The sequence below is a fragment of the Culicoides brevitarsis genome, chromosome 1 (assembly GCF_036172545.1).
Source record: "Culicoides brevitarsis isolate CSIRO-B50_1 chromosome 1, AGI_CSIRO_Cbre_v1, whole genome shotgun sequence".
NCBI classification, from domain to species: Eukaryota; Metazoa; Arthropoda; class Insecta; order Diptera; family Ceratopogonidae; genus Culicoides; species Culicoides brevitarsis.
In genome coordinates, this window is record NC_087085.1 from 30,567,408 (window position 1) to 30,582,811 (window position 15,404).

General features: G+C 28.0%; 5 protein-coding genes across 8 annotated transcripts in view; 2 read left to right on the top strand and 3 right to left on the bottom strand.

The window, feature by feature from the left end:
* Nucleotides 1-746: 746 nt before the first annotated feature.
* On the bottom strand, nucleotides 747-3,874 carry LOC134827214 (mitosis initiation protein fs(1)Ya). The gene is made up of 4 exons (XM_063839793.1): nucleotides 3,789-3,874; nucleotides 3,552-3,721; nucleotides 3,447-3,492; nucleotides 747-2,461 (listed from the first exon to the last, which is right to left on the bottom strand). The coding sequence occupies exons 1-4, from the start codon at nucleotides 3,804-3,806 to the stop codon at nucleotides 884-886; spliced, it is 1,812 nt and encodes a 603-aa protein (XP_063695863.1). The 5' UTR covers nucleotides 3,807-3,874; the 3' UTR covers nucleotides 747-883.
* A 72-nt stretch (nucleotides 3,875-3,946) lies between these two features.
* On the top strand, nucleotides 3,947-5,414 carry LOC134836693 (zinc finger protein 541-like). Its single transcript, XM_063851876.1, has 2 exons — nucleotides 3,947-5,016; nucleotides 5,227-5,414. Exons 1-2 carry the CDS (start codon nucleotides 4,147-4,149, stop codon nucleotides 5,233-5,235), a joined length of 879 nt encoding a protein of 292 aa, XP_063707946.1. The 5' UTR covers nucleotides 3,947-4,146; the 3' UTR covers nucleotides 5,236-5,414.
* Nucleotides 5,309-7,905, bottom strand: LOC134836692 (geranylgeranyl transferase type-1 subunit beta). 4 transcript variants are annotated; one of them, XM_063851875.1, is made up of 2 exons: nucleotides 6,673-7,905; nucleotides 5,309-5,345 (listed from the first exon to the last, which is right to left on the bottom strand). In XM_063851875.1, exon 1 carries the CDS (start codon nucleotides 7,746-7,748, stop codon nucleotides 6,702-6,704), a length of 1,047 nt encoding a protein of 348 aa, XP_063707945.1. In that variant the 5' UTR covers nucleotides 7,749-7,905; the 3' UTR covers nucleotides 5,309-5,345; nucleotides 6,673-6,701. The 4 variants fall into 4 exon arrangements, with proteins under 4 accessions (XP_063707945.1, XP_063707944.1, XP_063707942.1 ...); XM_063851874.1 differs by having other exon boundaries at nucleotides 5,311-5,432; XM_063851872.1 differs by having other exon boundaries at nucleotides 5,318-5,441.
* Nucleotides 7,906-7,938: 33 nt separating this feature from the next.
* The window catches only part of LOC134837158 (RNA-binding protein 48), a 69,966-nt gene continuing 62,500 nt past the window's right edge, over nucleotides 7,939-15,404 (top strand). Inside the window, exons 1-3 of the mRNA XM_063852502.1 lie at nucleotides 7,939-8,123; nucleotides 8,178-8,703; nucleotides 8,782-9,028. Of these exons, the coding sequence (XP_063708572.1) occupies nucleotides 8,025-8,123; nucleotides 8,178-8,621 (543 nt within the window). The 5' untranslated portion in view covers nucleotides 7,939-8,024 and the 3' untranslated portion in view covers nucleotides 8,622-8,703; nucleotides 8,782-9,028. The remainder of the gene's footprint in view (nucleotides 8,124-8,177; nucleotides 8,704-8,781; nucleotides 9,029-15,404) is intronic.
* Nucleotides 12,267-14,824, bottom strand: LOC134827058 (dual specificity protein phosphatase 15). The gene is made up of 2 exons (XM_063839591.1): nucleotides 14,248-14,824; nucleotides 12,267-13,295 (listed from the first exon to the last, which is right to left on the bottom strand). Exons 1-2 carry the CDS (start codon nucleotides 14,428-14,430, stop codon nucleotides 12,267-12,269), a joined length of 1,212 nt encoding a protein of 403 aa, XP_063695661.1. The 5' UTR covers nucleotides 14,431-14,824.

Genomic DNA, 15,404 nt, shown 5'->3' on the forward strand with positions numbered 1-15,404 from the left:
ATTTATTATTTTTTTTTTGACAAATGTCAGTTTTTATTTTTATATTAATATTTTTTAAGTGATTTTTTAAATATTTTTTTTTTTTCAAAAAATTGATTTTCTAATTTTCTTAATTTTTCTAAAATAATAAATAAAAGTAAAATTTTAGAGAAATAAAAAAAATAGAAAATTAGGTTTTCAGCAAAGTTAGACCAAAATATAATATAAAAAATTAAAGTTTGATAAAAATTTTGACACCTGTCAAATATTAAGTTGTCATTTTTAATGAACAAAAAAATTCAAGAATTAGAATTTAATTTCAAAAAAATTTAAAAAAAACACTTCAAAACTATTTTTAAAAATTTTTCTTTTTTGGCACTTGTTAATTATTAAATTTATCAAAAAAAAAAGTCTTAGAAATTTTTTTCAATTTTTTTTTATAAAATTAGGCTCAAAATTAGCTTTTTTAATATAAAAAAATTGAAAAAAATAAATTCTAATATTTTCTAAAAAAAATTTTTAAATTCATACAAAATTCAAAAAATCGCCAATTTTTTTATTTAATATTTTTTAAAAATTTAAATTTTTAACAAGAAAAGTCTCAAAGATTTTTTTTTATTTTATTAAAAATTTCTGACATCTGTCAATTAATTTATTTTCTGTCAAAATCGTTCCACAAACTTTTTCGAATTTAAAAAATTTTAATCTTTTTATTCTGAATCAATTCAAAAAAAAAATAAAATAAACTCTTCTATGGTAACATTCCATTGAAATAAAAAAAATAATTAAAATTTTATTCAAGTTTTAGTACAAGTTCAAGATTCTACTCTGATTCAAGAGATCGTTTGGCCTCCATTAATTCGGGCTCAAAAATCAACAAAAAAAATCTTAAATTAATCTTCAATTATTTGCTCTGCATGCGTGAAATCGGCTTTCGTCCCGTAATACTTTTATATTTTTTCGCCAATGGACTTCTCAGTTCCGGAATAACAGCTCCTTGTTCACTATTTGTCGACGTTTGGGACGAAGTTTTGCGTTTGCGCTTCAAATGTGGTCTCGGAGATGCCATGGGACGTTTTGCGATGAGTCCCAAATGGCTCAAGGAACGTTTCACGATCGATTGCTTCGGCGGCGAACGTCTCGGTTCTTCGTTCAAAGATCCCGTAGCCATTCGCATGACCGAAGAAAAAAGTTTCCAGAGACGATTCGGAGGTTCTTTGGCAATTTCTTCATCTTTATTTGCTGTGAAAACGTCATCATCGCCACTTTCGGACTCCGAAACCTCCGCAAATTGAGTGTTAAAGCTGCGCGAAACGTTTTTCGGACTATAAAAAATTTCATTGGCAAAGGAATCGTCGACGACGGGGAGATTTTGTGGCATCGGCGTGACAATTGCGGATTTTTTGACGGGAGTTTTGTCGTCCATGCATGACTTGAAGCAAATTTCGTCGCTGTTGTTGTTGTTAAAAGGCGTCGAATCGATGTCGGGCGTCAATGGGATGGGTGCGATGCCTTCCTCGTACTTGGTTTCGTTGATGACATTATCGCTGATGGCCTCAATTTTGGCCCGGAAATCCGATTGAAGGTAATTTTCGTCAAGGAGAGCTTCAACCATCAACGATTCCTCGCTAACTTTCTTCCGTACGACGATCGATTGGCGTTTTGAGCGCGACAGCGGGGCACTGTTCGTGCGTTTTAGCACCGGAGTCGTTCTCAAGTCCAAAACTCCCGAGTTCCCAGGACTTTTTGTGGATGAAAACGCCGGTTCATCGATACTTCCGTCACTCGAACTCATCGAATCGAAGATCATCTTGCGTGGCATTCCGACTTTTTGCAGGAGTTTTGTCCGTTCCGCCCGTTGCTCGATCAGGGCACGTTGAATGGACTTTGACATGACTTGTCGCAACGGAGTTTGAGCCTTCGGAAGTCGATTTCGTAGCTGTTTTGTGCGTTGCAGCTGAAATTGAGTACGTTTGATGACAACCGCAGGCGATGGGGAACACGACGAATTCGAAGCACTTTGATCCGTTTCCATGCCGCTCGTGTGATCGATGCTCGAAGCCTGGTACGACGATCCACACAAAGAATCCAAACTGCCGGGCTTCGTGAGAAAAACTTGATTCATGGGCGTCGATGTAGTACGGACGAGTTTTGATCCCGAATCCGGATTAATTTTCAATTGGGACTGATTGGGATGCGCGATCGCCGAAACTGAAGCCGAGACACTGTGATCACTCGTGGTATTGGCAAATCCGGCACTTTTGCGACGCCATTTGAGGTTAATTTTAGTCAAAGGCGTCAAAAGTGCTTCGTCAACTTCTTCAACGATGATTTTGTGAGTCGGCAAGGTTTGGTCTTTGGTCGGTTGAACGTTTTCTTTGTCGTCTTCCGCTTCGTCTTCGGGAATTGTGGGCGTTTTGGGGATATTTCCGGCTCCAACGCATTTTTCAATCTCGTGGAAATCATCTTTGGAATTATAAATCTACAAGAAAAAAATTTTAAAAATTATTTTAATTTTAATTTTAATTTTAATTTTAATTTTAATTTTAATTTTAATTTTAATTTTAATTTTAATTTTAATTTTAATTTTAATTTTAATTTTAATTTTAATTTTAATTTTAATTTTAATTTTAATTTTAATTTTAATTTTAATTTTAATTTTAATTTTAATTTTAATTTTAATTTTAATTTTAATTTTAATTTTAATTTTAATTTTAATTTTAATTTTAATTTTAATTTTAATTTTAATTTTAATTTTAATTTTAATTTTAATTTTAATTTTAATTTTAATTTTAATTTTAATTTTAATTTTAATTTTAATTTTAATTTTAATTTTATTTTTAATTTTAATTTTAATTTTAATTTTAATTTTAATTTTAATTTTTTTTTTAATTTGAATTTGAATTTGAATTTGAATAATTAAATTTTAATTTTAATTTTAATTTTAATTTTAATTTTAATTTTAATTTTAATTTTAATTTTAATTTTAATTTTAATTTTAATTTTAATTTTAATTTTAATTTTAATTTTAATTTTAATTTTAATTTTAATTTTAATTTTAATTTTAATTTTAATTTTAATTTTAATTTTAATTTTAATTTTAATTTTAATTTTAATTTTAATTTTAATTTTAATTTTAATTTTAATTTTAATTTTAATTTTAATTTTAATTTTAATTTTAATTTTAATTTTAATTTTAATTTTAATTTTAATTTTAATTTTAATTTTAATTTTAATTTTAATTTTAATTTTAATTTTAATTTTAATTTTAATTTTAATTTTAATTTTAATTTTAATTTTAATTTTAATTTTAATTTTAATTTTAATTTTAATTTTAATTTTAATTTCAATTTTAATTTTAATTTTAATTTAAATTTTAATTTTAATTTTAATTTTGAACTTTTTTTCCAGCTTCCAAGAAAAAAAAATTTCATGATTTTCCAGGTACAACAAAAAATTGAACTTACCTTGTTACATTTGCGGCAATGAAGTGGTAAATGGGCGTCCAAAATGCTAAAAAATCCCAAAAACGTTAGAAAATCTTTAAGTATCTCGTAAAAACTGACACTCACTGTTCCATCAGCAACTCCGAATTGACTTTCTTCAGTGGATGCGGCTTCCCATGACAAATGAAGCAACTTTTGTGGATGTTTTCCTTGTCCTCGACCGCGTGTTCTCGCTCCTCGTGCAATTTTCGACAATTTGGACAACAGAAAATACGAGAACAAATCACACACTTGATCTATTTCGAAGGAATTTCACGTTAAAAATCTTAAAAAACCACAAAAGTTTCGTTTTGAAGCACTTACATTGTCGGGAATTATCATAATCGATACGAATTTCAATTAAAATCAACAATTTTCAATGTTTCTCTTGATGACAAGCGATTTTTTTGTTTGACTAACGGTCCCGTTGACTTACCTGATAAGCGTTGACGTTTGAATCGGTTCATCAGATAGCAAAAAAATTGAGGGAAATCGAAGTTCACATGCAGTTTTGTGAAGAAATTTGAAGAAAATTTAAGAAAAAACGGAAAATTTTATGAGAAAACGTTAAAATTCAAACAAAGGAAGCGAATTTTTTGCTGTCAATCGTGCGAAAAAGGAAAAATAAACAAAAAATTGCCAGAAATTTTTCGAAAAACGGGATTTTTTGTCAGAATCGGAGATGATTTCCATTCCAAAACAGGATTTTGGTCCATCGAAGAGGGGTTCCGTCTTCCAATCGAGCTACGAGTCCTTTTTGAGCGCGAAAGAAGTCAATAACACACCAAAGCCGGTCCCGAGTATCAATAACAACAAAGACGAAGTCATCGAATTAGTTCCTGTCGTCAAGAAAAGAGGCCGGAAATCCATCAAAGAGCTCGAGGAACTCGCTTCAAGTCGTCCGGAGTCGATTCAGAACCAACTTTGCGATAATTGCCCGTCACTGATTCACTTAATTTACCAACATTTGAACGAAATTGCCGCTGGTCGTCGAAATCCCATCCAATACGGAACGCCATCGACCGAAATTCTCGAACATTTATCCGAAGCGCTTGGCTACAACGCACGCCAAATCCAAAAAATGATCGAAACCGCCAAAAATCCGTTCCGTTGTCGTCACTGCACCGAAGCTTTCGCCACAAAAATCGAGTGGAAGCTTCACTTTTCCGGGCAACATGCTGATTTGAAGACCGTTGCTTGCCTAAAATGCGAGAAAATGTTTCAAACGAAGGAAAATTTGAGAGTTCATATGCAAAAAGCGCACAAACCGAAGCCGAAAAAGGACTTTCCGTGTCCTCTGGATGCTTGTTCGAAGGAATATGCAACACTAAAGATGCTAAAGAGACACTTAACGATCAGTCACAAGGACCAACAAAAGTTTTTGAATCTCGATGAACAACCGGAAGCCTCGAAATTTGAACAGGAAACGCAAACAAGTGACGAAAAACCTTCGATTCCGGTGAAAAAAGGACGCGGAAGACCCGTTGGATCGAAAAATTCTCAACCTGCTGCTACTTTAAGTGCCAAAAGAGCTCGAATTACAAAACAAAAGGTGATTGAGGTCGAAGAAGAATCCGAAACAGAAGTTTTTGACCAAAAAGATGAAGAATTTTTTGTCGATACCGAAACAGAAATGTCCTCAGAGGACGACGATGAGATTGATTACTTCGAGGAACGGATTTAAAATGAACGTTCGTACCTGAAATTGATCAATTTTTAAGATTTTTTGACAATTTCAGACATAAACGTTCAATTTTCGTAGATTTTTTGAAGAAATTTCCTTAAAAATGGAAGGAAAACGTGATAAAGTGACCTAAATGTACAAAAAAAAATTGTCTAAAATTCAGAGTTTTGTACAATTATTTTTTCTTTTAATGCTCCCTATTAAAGTATTTCATTAATATTAACAAAAAATTGTTTTGTGTATATAAAAAATAGAAAGAAATTACAACATTTTTAATATTTTGACTATAAAAGCTGGATACGACATTTATCTTTTTGTGTCATTTTACGAGAAAATTTACCATTTTGACTATTTTTGGATAAATTTTTCAATTTTAATTGATTTTTAAATTTTTTGAAGAATTATTTTAATAAAAATTTTCCATAATTTGAATAATTTTTAATACTTTTTGTATAAAAATTTTAATTTAAATTGATTTTCATGTTTTTTAATGATTAATTTTAATTGAATTTTTCGGAAAGGGTAAAAAAAGGCGATTTAAAAAAATTTTTTTAAATAATTTCTTTTTCACTGCTTAAAAAGAAATTTAATTAAATTTAATTTAAAAAGAAATCCAAAAGCTGTAATTTTGTGCTTTTGTCTCAAGAAAATTTGAGAAAATTTTTAAAATAATTTTTTTGAATAAAAAAAAAAAATTTTTAAATTGAAATTTTGCCTCTTTTGAAAAATTAAAAATATGTAAAAATTAAAATTTAAAAATTGAATTTTTTGCTTTTCAATTTTTAGTCTTTTTTCAATTTTAAAAATTTAAAAAAAATAAATCGATTTCGAATATTCATTTAAGAATTTTTAAAAATTAAAAATTAAAAACATAATCTTGATTGAAAAAAAATTAAAAATTTTTTGACTATTACTTAAAAATTTTTTTTTTTGTAAAAATTATTCAAAAAACAAATTTTTTTAAAAAAATATTGATTAAAAATTTTGAGCAATATTTTGATTTTTTATAAAAGTTGTTTGTCAAATTAATTTTTTTTTATTTCAAAATTTTCAAAATAAAAAAAATTTAGAAAAAAAATTAAAAATCTATCTTCCTATAATTTAAAAAAAAATTTAAGTCGAATTTTAGTACTTTTGAAAATTGATTTTGAGCAATATTTTGATTTTTTATAAAAATTATTTGTCAAATTAATTTTTTTTTCATTTCAAAATTTTCATAAAAATTTCTTCATTGTGGATTCTTGTTTAAAATTAATTTAAATAATATTTTATTTAATTAATTTATTAATTTAATTAAATTTTTTAAATCAATTAAATAATTTAATTAAATCAAAATTAATAATAAAAAATTCAAATTTCCATCTTAAAATTTTAAATTTGTATTTTTGAAGAATTTTTTTTCTTTAATTTTCTCAAATTGAGCGATTTTTTAATTTTAAAATATTTTAAACAACTTTTTTGATTTTTTTGTAAAAATTCAAAAACTGGTAAATTTTCTCGCAAAATAACAAAATTTCTCCTTACTCTAAAGTGCGTTTTTTGGCGGCCCGAAGTCACTGCGCCCACTTTTCATGCAACTTCTTGAGTCTCTCGTGCGACCTCATTGATATGTTAAGTCCTGGCATAATCGGCAACAGTCCGGGCTCATTCAGAAAACTCAAGCCGCACAACCCAAAGTAGGAATGAAAGGGATCCGTTTGAATTCCGGGCCACTTGGAAAACCCGCCGACTGTCGTATTTTGGCACGACATCAAATACCCACGATTCAGCTTAAAATCCGTCAAATCGAGGGCATTAAGAATTTTGAGTGCCGCCGCAATCCAAAAACTGTAACAAGTGTCGATGGGTTTGTTAGGCCGTCCATTGAAACCTTCTTCCTGTCGAAAAACGAGCCATCGCTTAATTCGTTCAATTTCTTTCGCCGATAATTCATGAAGTCTCCCACTGAGTTCGAGAGCTGCCAACGCGCAAAAAGTTGTGCCGCCATGCGATTCCATTTCGTCGTGTTGACTGATGCCAAAGTCGTATCTGATGCTCCGCCGAATATATTTCACCATTTTATCGACATCCACGCCACTCCAATCGTTGAGCATGTAACAAATGCACGCGGCGCAATACACAAATCGCATATCATGTTCGTTCCCCATCAACGTCGGGCTGAAACTTCCGTCGTTTTGTTGAACGGCAGCAACTCCTTCGATGATCGCCTTTCGATTTAAGCGACTCAGGTCGTCGCCGAGCGCCAAAAGGACCGCTAAACCCGTGTAAGTCATCGCTAAATGCCCAAATTTGTAAGTTTCCAGTCCGGAACAGTCCCCGACGTCCTTCGCATTTAATATCGAGGACCCTTGAATGCCGGCTCGTGAATTCCCACCCGCCGCTGGAACGTATTGCAGATGATAAATCCAGTCAATGATGTTCTGTTTCTCCGTTTCCGACAACAAATCCAGCTGATTGAGCGTGTCCAAGCCACTTACGGCGAAAAAAGCGATCGTAACTCGCGTGGAATCGTTCGAAGCGAGTCTTGGAGGCAGCAAATTCAGGAATCGCAGGAAATATTTGGCATGTTTTTTCACTTCGATAAGAGGTTCGTGACTCATTTTGACTTAAAATATGCTTTTTTGGGCTTTTTAGTGCTTGAACATGACTTTTGTGATGACCTCAGATGTTGACTCAGTCGAATTCGGTGATTTTTTTATCAGGAAAAAGGGAGCAGTTGTTTTTTTCAGCAATTTTGACGTAAATCCGTCAAATTAGGTGAACTGTCAAACGATTGTTGGTAAACAAAAGTCGATAAAAAGCCGGGATTTGGACGAAATTTCACTAAAAACATCAAAAAATGAATAAAAATCATTGAAAAATGTTAAAAAATTGGCATGGAAAGTACTTCTGAGCTGTTGAAACATCACGAACGCCTCGAATATTGCCGAAATCGACCTCAATATAGGAATGGAAAGGAATTAAAAGCGGTTAAGGTACGAAATTCCTTTACATCAAACAAATTTTTCATCAAAAACTTCCATTTTTAGGCCTATTCCGTGACAAATGAGTCCAAACATCTCTATATTTTCGGCGTTCCTCGAGTAAATCTCAAAAACGACTTGAAAAAACTGCTTCAGAAGTGCGGAAATATCGTTCACATCGAGAACATTAGCGATGAAATCACAAAATCCGGTGCAAAATTGGAACTTTTCACGGATTGCTTCCATGTGGCGTTCGAAAAAGAGGAATCGGCTCGAAAAGCGAAGAAATTCAACGATGCCCGGAACTTTATGGGAGGAATTTTGCACATTTCGTATGCTTTTGAGCGCGAAAGTGTCGAAGAAACGCGCGCCAAACTCAATAAAAGGCGCATGGAAGTGAATTTTAGACTGAAAATCAACAAAAAATCCGAAATCGAAGGAGAAACCTCAGAAAAAAAGCGAGAAAATCCCTTTGATGAAGCTGAAAATCGTAAAAAACTGAAAAAATAACGTTTCCTTTTCTTTATTTTTATAAAGCCAAGTTTCGTGACACTTTCTCTACATAACATTTCTAGCGCACTTGTTTTTTCGGGTAACAATTCTCAACATTTTATAAACATTTCATCATTTCTAACATAATTTTACATAAATTTTTTTATCACTTTTACAGGTAACAACTTTTCATGGGTGAAACCAGGTCGAAAATTGTCAATTTTAGCGAAAAATAAATAAATAATTGAGCATTTCATTTGCGAGACAATCTTTTCAAGTCCTATCACTACTTTTGATGCCATTCCGTTCAAAGCTGTTCGAGCCAATAATTTTTTGGAAATTTTAAATTTTTGTGATTTGTGGAAGGGGGAAAATTTTTGGTGTGGCAATAATTTTAACGTGATTAACTCCGAAAGACGTTCGGAGTGAAAGAGAGAGATTCAGATTGAGATCCAGTCTCAAAAAGTCTCCTCAATATTCGAAGGGGTTTTTTTCATAACATTTTTAACTTCTATAAACTATTTTTTTTGTAACAATTTTTTTTTTCTTATAATCTACAAATTAGTCGGAAGAGCTGCCTCCATTTTTTAATTGGTTTTTCCAATTTTTTGTAGAAAATTAATTTTTTTTAAGCGTTTTTTTATTTCTAAGCACAGCAAAGATTTTTCCTTTGTTTTTAATTGAGAGTTTTGTGGGATCGATTTTTCAGTGGCGATGATTAGTCAAATTTATTTTTTTTATTGATTTTAATTTTTAAATTTCATAAAAAAAAATATTAAATATTAAAAAAAAATATTTATTCAAAAAATAAATTTAACTTTAAAAGCTTTTTAAAAAAAAATATTTTTTTTAATTTTCTTTAAAATTGATTTTTAATATTTATTTTTCAAAAAAAAAAAAAAAAAAGAAAGAAAAAACACAAAAAAACTAAAAATTTTAATAAAAAAAAAATAATTTTAAAAATTATTTTCTTAATAATTATTATTAATTTATTTTCTTATTAATTATTTTAAAAATTATTTTCCATGAAAGTAAATTTTTTGAGTTTTTTTATTTTTTTAGCTCCTTTTTGTGATAAACAAAATTTTTTCAAAATAATTATTTAAAAATAAGTATTATTTTGCTTATTTAAAAAAATAAATTAATTGTTTTTGTATTAAAACTACACCAATAATTAATTTAAAAAAAAAATTATACAAAATTAATTAAGAATTAAATAAAATTGAATAAAAATAATATTTTGAATTTTCTAATAAATTTTAATTTAATTAGTTAATTTAATTTAATTTTAAAAAAATTATTTTAAAATTTTTAAATTAAAATTTTTCAATTTGGTATAAATAAAAGAAATTTTTATTAATTAATTAAATAAATAAAAAATTAAATAAATAAATTAAAATTAATTAAAAAAAATTCAATTAAAAAAATTGTTTTTAGTACTTTTTACCAAAAATATTAATTCAATTAAATTACTTAATTTTTTTTTTTAATTTATTAATTTTTATAAAATTTATATTTTTTTATCATTTATTTACCACTGATAAATCCATCGCCACAAAACCCCCCATCAAATTATGTATTCCGACTTTGACCGGCATTGTGATTTTTGCGCTGCCAAAAGCTGCATCATTTGTCTTTTTTTTGTTGCTTTAGCGCTTGTTGAAAATTTTGCCAGTTAAAAATATTTTTTTTTTTTTGTTTTTTTTTTGTTCTCTAATGATAAATATTGTCTCTCTAATTTAATTTAATTGTTTTTTTTTTAATTAATTATAAATGCGATAAATGTGATTTTTTTTCCAGTTTCCTTAAAATTACTTTTTATACTTTATTATTATTTTTTTTTTCATCATCAACTCTTAATAATAAATATATTAATTCAACTGTTTTGCTATTTTTTTATGACTAAAACTTTGACTAAGCATATGTGTGTTTTTTTGTGTTTAAATTATTTTTTTTATTTTCATTTGAGATCTTTTTTCTTGTACTTTCTTTCGACTGATAAGTATTTTTTTACGTTCTTGTTTTTTTTTCTTAATTATTTTCTATTGCTATACATTCAAAAAAGTCCTACGATATCATGATTTTTTTTTTGTAGAAGAATATAAATTTTTTTTCATAATAAATAGTTTTTTTTTGTTTCTAAGTAATGATTTGTTCGCTATTTGTTCTTTTTTTGCACACACAGATAGTTCAAAGAGGGCGGGTGTTAACGTTTTTTTGTTAGAAATATGTCTCTTTTTTGGTCATAGAAGCACGATTATCACGGAAACTGAGACACTAGCAGTCTCATTTAATTAAAAACTTGTCTAACATATGATTATGTGTGTTGGTTGTTTTTATTGGAGAGTGTACAAAAAATCATAATTGATCGCAATTTCTATGATTGTTTGTTTTTTGTCACAAAAATTGTTGTTCATTTGAGCATTGGGTCGTCTACTAGAATCTATTTTTAATTTTTAATATCAATTGATTGAATATAACTCAATTAAGTTTTTTTTGGTGTGAGAGGTGCAATGGAGTGAGCTGGATGGACAGGTACGGCGCGATGTGTGGAGTGAAGGGGTGGACTGTCGTTGAAAAATTTATTCTGGCATTGATTTCAATAATTTTCCTCTTAATATTTTTTTGTTTATAAATTTTACAAATTTTAGATTTAATTTGGAAGATTTTTTTTGTTTAAAAATGTTTTAAATTTTTTTCAATTAAATAGGCAAATGCATTTTTTTTTTTAATTTTTTCACATTATTTTTGTTAAAAAAATATTTTTTTTTATTAAGAAAATCTCTAAAATTAAAAAAAAAAATAAATAAAAATTTTTATTTGCTGTTCATGTGTAAATTTTTAAAAATTGCTCCAAAAATTTAAAGGTTTCAATTTTTTATTCGAAAAAAAAAATTTTTTCTGCAAAATATTTAATTAGAATTTTTTGATAAAAATAAAATTTTGAAAAAATTTATAAATTTTTAAATTTTGAAATTTTAAATAATATTTTTATTTTATAAATGAATTCAATTTGTGTTTTAAAATTAAAAAAAAAATCATGAAGAAAAATTTTTTAAAATTTTCGAAGAAATTAATTTTTTAATGAATTTCGATTAATTACAAAGCAAAAAAAAAAAAATTAAAAAATTTGTTTTAAAATTAATAAAAAATTTTAATAAAAAAAAAAAATAAAAAATTAATAAAAAATTTAATTAATTAATAAATTGAAAAATATCTTAGCTCTTTAAAATTTAAATTAAAAATTTTTGAATTAATTTTAATTTTAAAAAGTACAATTTTTTGTTTATAAAATTAATAAAAATTCAAAAAATTAAATTTTGACAAAAACAAAATAAAATAATTTCGTTATAATTGTCATTTAAATTATTAAAAAAATAATTTTAGATTTTTTAAAAAACCTATGTGAAAAATTTCTAATTATTGCATTTGCCTTAATTTTAAAAAAAATGAAAAACAGTCTTTAATTAAAAAATTTGGAAGAAAATTGTAAATTTAACGACTGTTTTCCATAAAAACCTTGAGGAAAAAATTTTATTTCTTAAATTTTTGCTCAATTATGAATTTTTTTTTTGCCGAATTTTTTAAAAATATTTTAATTTTTTACCTAAAAATGAATGTCAGTCCACCCCTTTGGCAAAGTGTTTTTGTGTTAAGGGAAGCTTAAGAGGCATTATATCGCCTGAGGGTCCGTTTGGGCGACGGAGGAGGTTTTCCTGTGGGGATATTTCCACTTCCGCTACTATTGCTGCTCGCGCTACTTCCACGTTGCAGCGACGAAAGCGATGTGCGAGATGCTGTGCGGTCCAATTTCGATCGACTCACGACATTTATGACGGTCCCTGCACTCGATGGTCTTCCGCTCGAACTCCCACTGCTGCCGGGCGAACATCCATACGCCGAAGATGACAAATCAATGCGGGAATTTCGCAGTGATGGCGGTGCCGAAGTCGGAATTTTGCTCGTCGAAGGCGAAGTGTACGACATCAGACCACGTGGTCCCTGATATCCGCGATTCGCGTGATGATTGCTTGCGATACTCGAACTGCGACTCAGGGACATTGACGAGGGACGCGGAATGCTGTCACGGAGCTCCATGATTTCGTCGTCATCTTGCAACGAAACGCATCGCGAGGCAGAATCGAGATGTTTGCTGTGACGCGGCGACGAGGGACACGATCGCGTTCTGCTGTTGGATGATGTGGATGTGATGGAATTCAGACTCAAGTTACTCGATTGTGATTGTTTCCGCCGGAGATTGGCTTTCTGGTCCGCGCGACACACTCCGGTGGGACAATTTTCACCTTTTTTGCAGCTTCCCTCGCAGATCGTCTTGCGCGCGAGCATCACTTCGTAGTTTTTGAGCGCGATATCACAGTTTTCGCGATCAAAGTCGATGAGGGCGAGACTTGGGTAGCGTTCTTTAAGTCGGAGGCGCTCTTCTTCGAGCTTGAACATTTCAAAGTCTTGCAGTTGGCTTTGGAAGCCTTTGTTGGGATTCGCGATTTGGCGGCCCGAACGCACAACCTTGAGAGCTTCCTGCCAATTGAGGTTCGTTACCGACATGATGTATGCCACGCAGACCGTGACGCTGCGACTCATGCCAGCGAGACAGTGGATCAGCACGTTTTTCTCTTGCAGTCGAGCGCTGTGTATGAAATCGTTGCAGAGTGGAAAGTATTGCGTCAAATTCTGAAAAAAAATTTTAAATAATTTTTATTTTTAAAATTATTTAAAATAAATTTATATTAATTTAAATTAAATAATTTTTTTTTTAATTTTTTTTTTTAATTTTAAAAAAATTTAAATAATTTTTAATTTCTTCTAGATATTTTTCAAAAGTATATTTTCTGTTCTAATTTTTTTTAAAGTTATAAAAAATAATTAATTATTTTTTAATTTAATTTTTTATTGATTTAAATTAAATAAAATTTTCAAATAAATTAAAAAAAAAGTAATTTTTAATTAATTTTAATGTAATTTTTGAATAGGTTTATCTTAATTTATTTCTAGCAAATGGAAGCATTTTTATTTCAAAATTAATATTTAATTTTTTTTATTTCTTTTTAATTTTAAATTTAAAATTTAAATATGTTAATTTATATTTAAAATTTTAATTTATTTTTTAATTAATTTTTAATTTATTAATTTTAAATTAATAACTTTTTATTAAATTAATAAAATTTTTTAATTTAAATTTAATTTTATTTTTAAATTAATTTTATTATTTTTTTTCATTAGAAAGTTAATAAATATTTTAATAAATTAAAAAAATATTAATTTAAAATTATTTGAATGAACCATTCACTAATATTATTTGCAATTTTCAAATTTATTTGTTTAATTTAATCTTGTAAAATAGTTATTAAAATTCAATGAAAAAATTATTTACACTTTATTTTTTTTCATTTAATTTTTTATTTAAAATTTCATTTAAAAAATTTATATTTATAATTTTTTTTTAATTAATTTCAATTTTTTATTTCATTAATTTATATTAATTTAAATTGAAAATTTTTTGATTAATTATTTATTTCATATTATTTTAGTTTAAAATTATTAAAATAATTTTACTAATTTTAATCAAAAATATTTTTTTTTTTTTGAATTTTAGAAATAAATTAATAATTAGAGAGACACTCACCTGGTCCGGCGAATCTGACGCCATAATCATGAGATAATGCAAATTAGCGTAGAGCCTCTTGGGACTATCGTGAATGGCAATTACGTGAGTTATTTCGTATTTTTCCAGTTGATTGACATCCTTGGAGTCCCGATACGAGCCAACATACAGTCCGGGCAACACTTTGTTCATGCCATTCCCCATTTTGTGTCTTTTTTTGCGTTTTATTCGCAGATTTCACGTCAATTGTATATAGATCAACAATAAATATATTAAAAATTTACAACAACAACAACGAAAGGATGTCGAAAGGATTCTCCAAGACGCGACGACATGTTGTTGTTAACACACTGAGAAATCACAGAGAAATGATCATTGCTTATTTTTTGTTCCGGGTCGAGTTTAAATTCGGACTGTGCCCATTGCGGGGCATCCAAAAAGTGGGAAGTTCTTGTAGAAAGTGTAAACGGGCAATAGAGAAAAATTCATGTTGACAACTTTTTTTTTTGTATGTAAAAAAGAATTGTTTATCACAAGGTTTTGTCGTCACTTTAGAGCACAACGGTAACGATGAAAGTCAGACAGTGGTTTGTATAAATGTAAATTTCAACAGAGATTGATTAACATTGTAGTAAAAAGATTTTCTTGTGGTAAAAATTTTCTTTTTGAAGTGAAAAATCAAGGACACAAATCAATAGACGTCAAGTTGGGGAGTTGGGGTCGTGCTGTTTTCCCGACTTTTTCTCGGTTTGAAAGGACCGTTAGTTGTCGTGACGTTTTCTTATGTCAAAAATTTTTATTGAGGCATTTTTAAAGAAAAGTAGAAAAAATAATAAAAAAAAAATCAAAAATAATCATAAAATAATTTAAATAATAAAAGTAAATTAAAATTCATTAATTTTAGAATTAAATTTTATTTACAAAATTTATTAATTAAATTAATTTAATTAATTATTTTACTTAATTTATTTTAAATTTTATACCTCAAATATATTTTTTTAATTAAGTTTTTATTTATTTATTTTTTCATTGAAAATTGAATTTTGTGGTAAACATTTTAAAGATTTTTTTTAAAAAAAATATTTTTTTGATAAATTTTCAACGAAGTTTTTATTTTTTCTCAAGGAAAAAATATTTAATAATAATTTTCACAAATAAAAATAAATAATTAAAAAAAA

Coding starts and splice junctions, on each gene's coding strand:
- LOC134836693 (XM_063851876.1), top strand. CDS start 4,147: ATGATTTCCATTCCAAAACAGGATTTTGGTCCATCGAAGAGGGGTTCC.
- LOC134827058 (XM_063839591.1), bottom strand. CDS start 14,430: ATGGGGAATGGCATGAACAAAGTGTTGCCCGGACTGTATGTTGGCTCG. Junction 13,296..14,247: donor CGTCAGATTCGCCGGACCAG/GTGAGTGTCTCT, acceptor ATTTTTTTTCAG/AATTTGACGCAATACTTTCC.
- LOC134827214 (XM_063839793.1), bottom strand. Junction 3,493..3,551: donor TCGGAGTTGCTGATGGAACA/GTGAGTGTCAGT, acceptor GGGATTTTTTAG/CATTTTGGACGCCCATTTAC. Junction 2,462..3,446: donor ATTGCCGCAAATGTAACAAG/GTAAGTTCAATT, acceptor TTTTTCTTGTAG/ATTTATAATTCCAAAGATGA.
- LOC134836692 (XM_063851875.1), bottom strand. CDS start 7,748: ATGAGTCACGAACCTCTTATCGAAGTGAAAAAACATGCCAAATATTTC.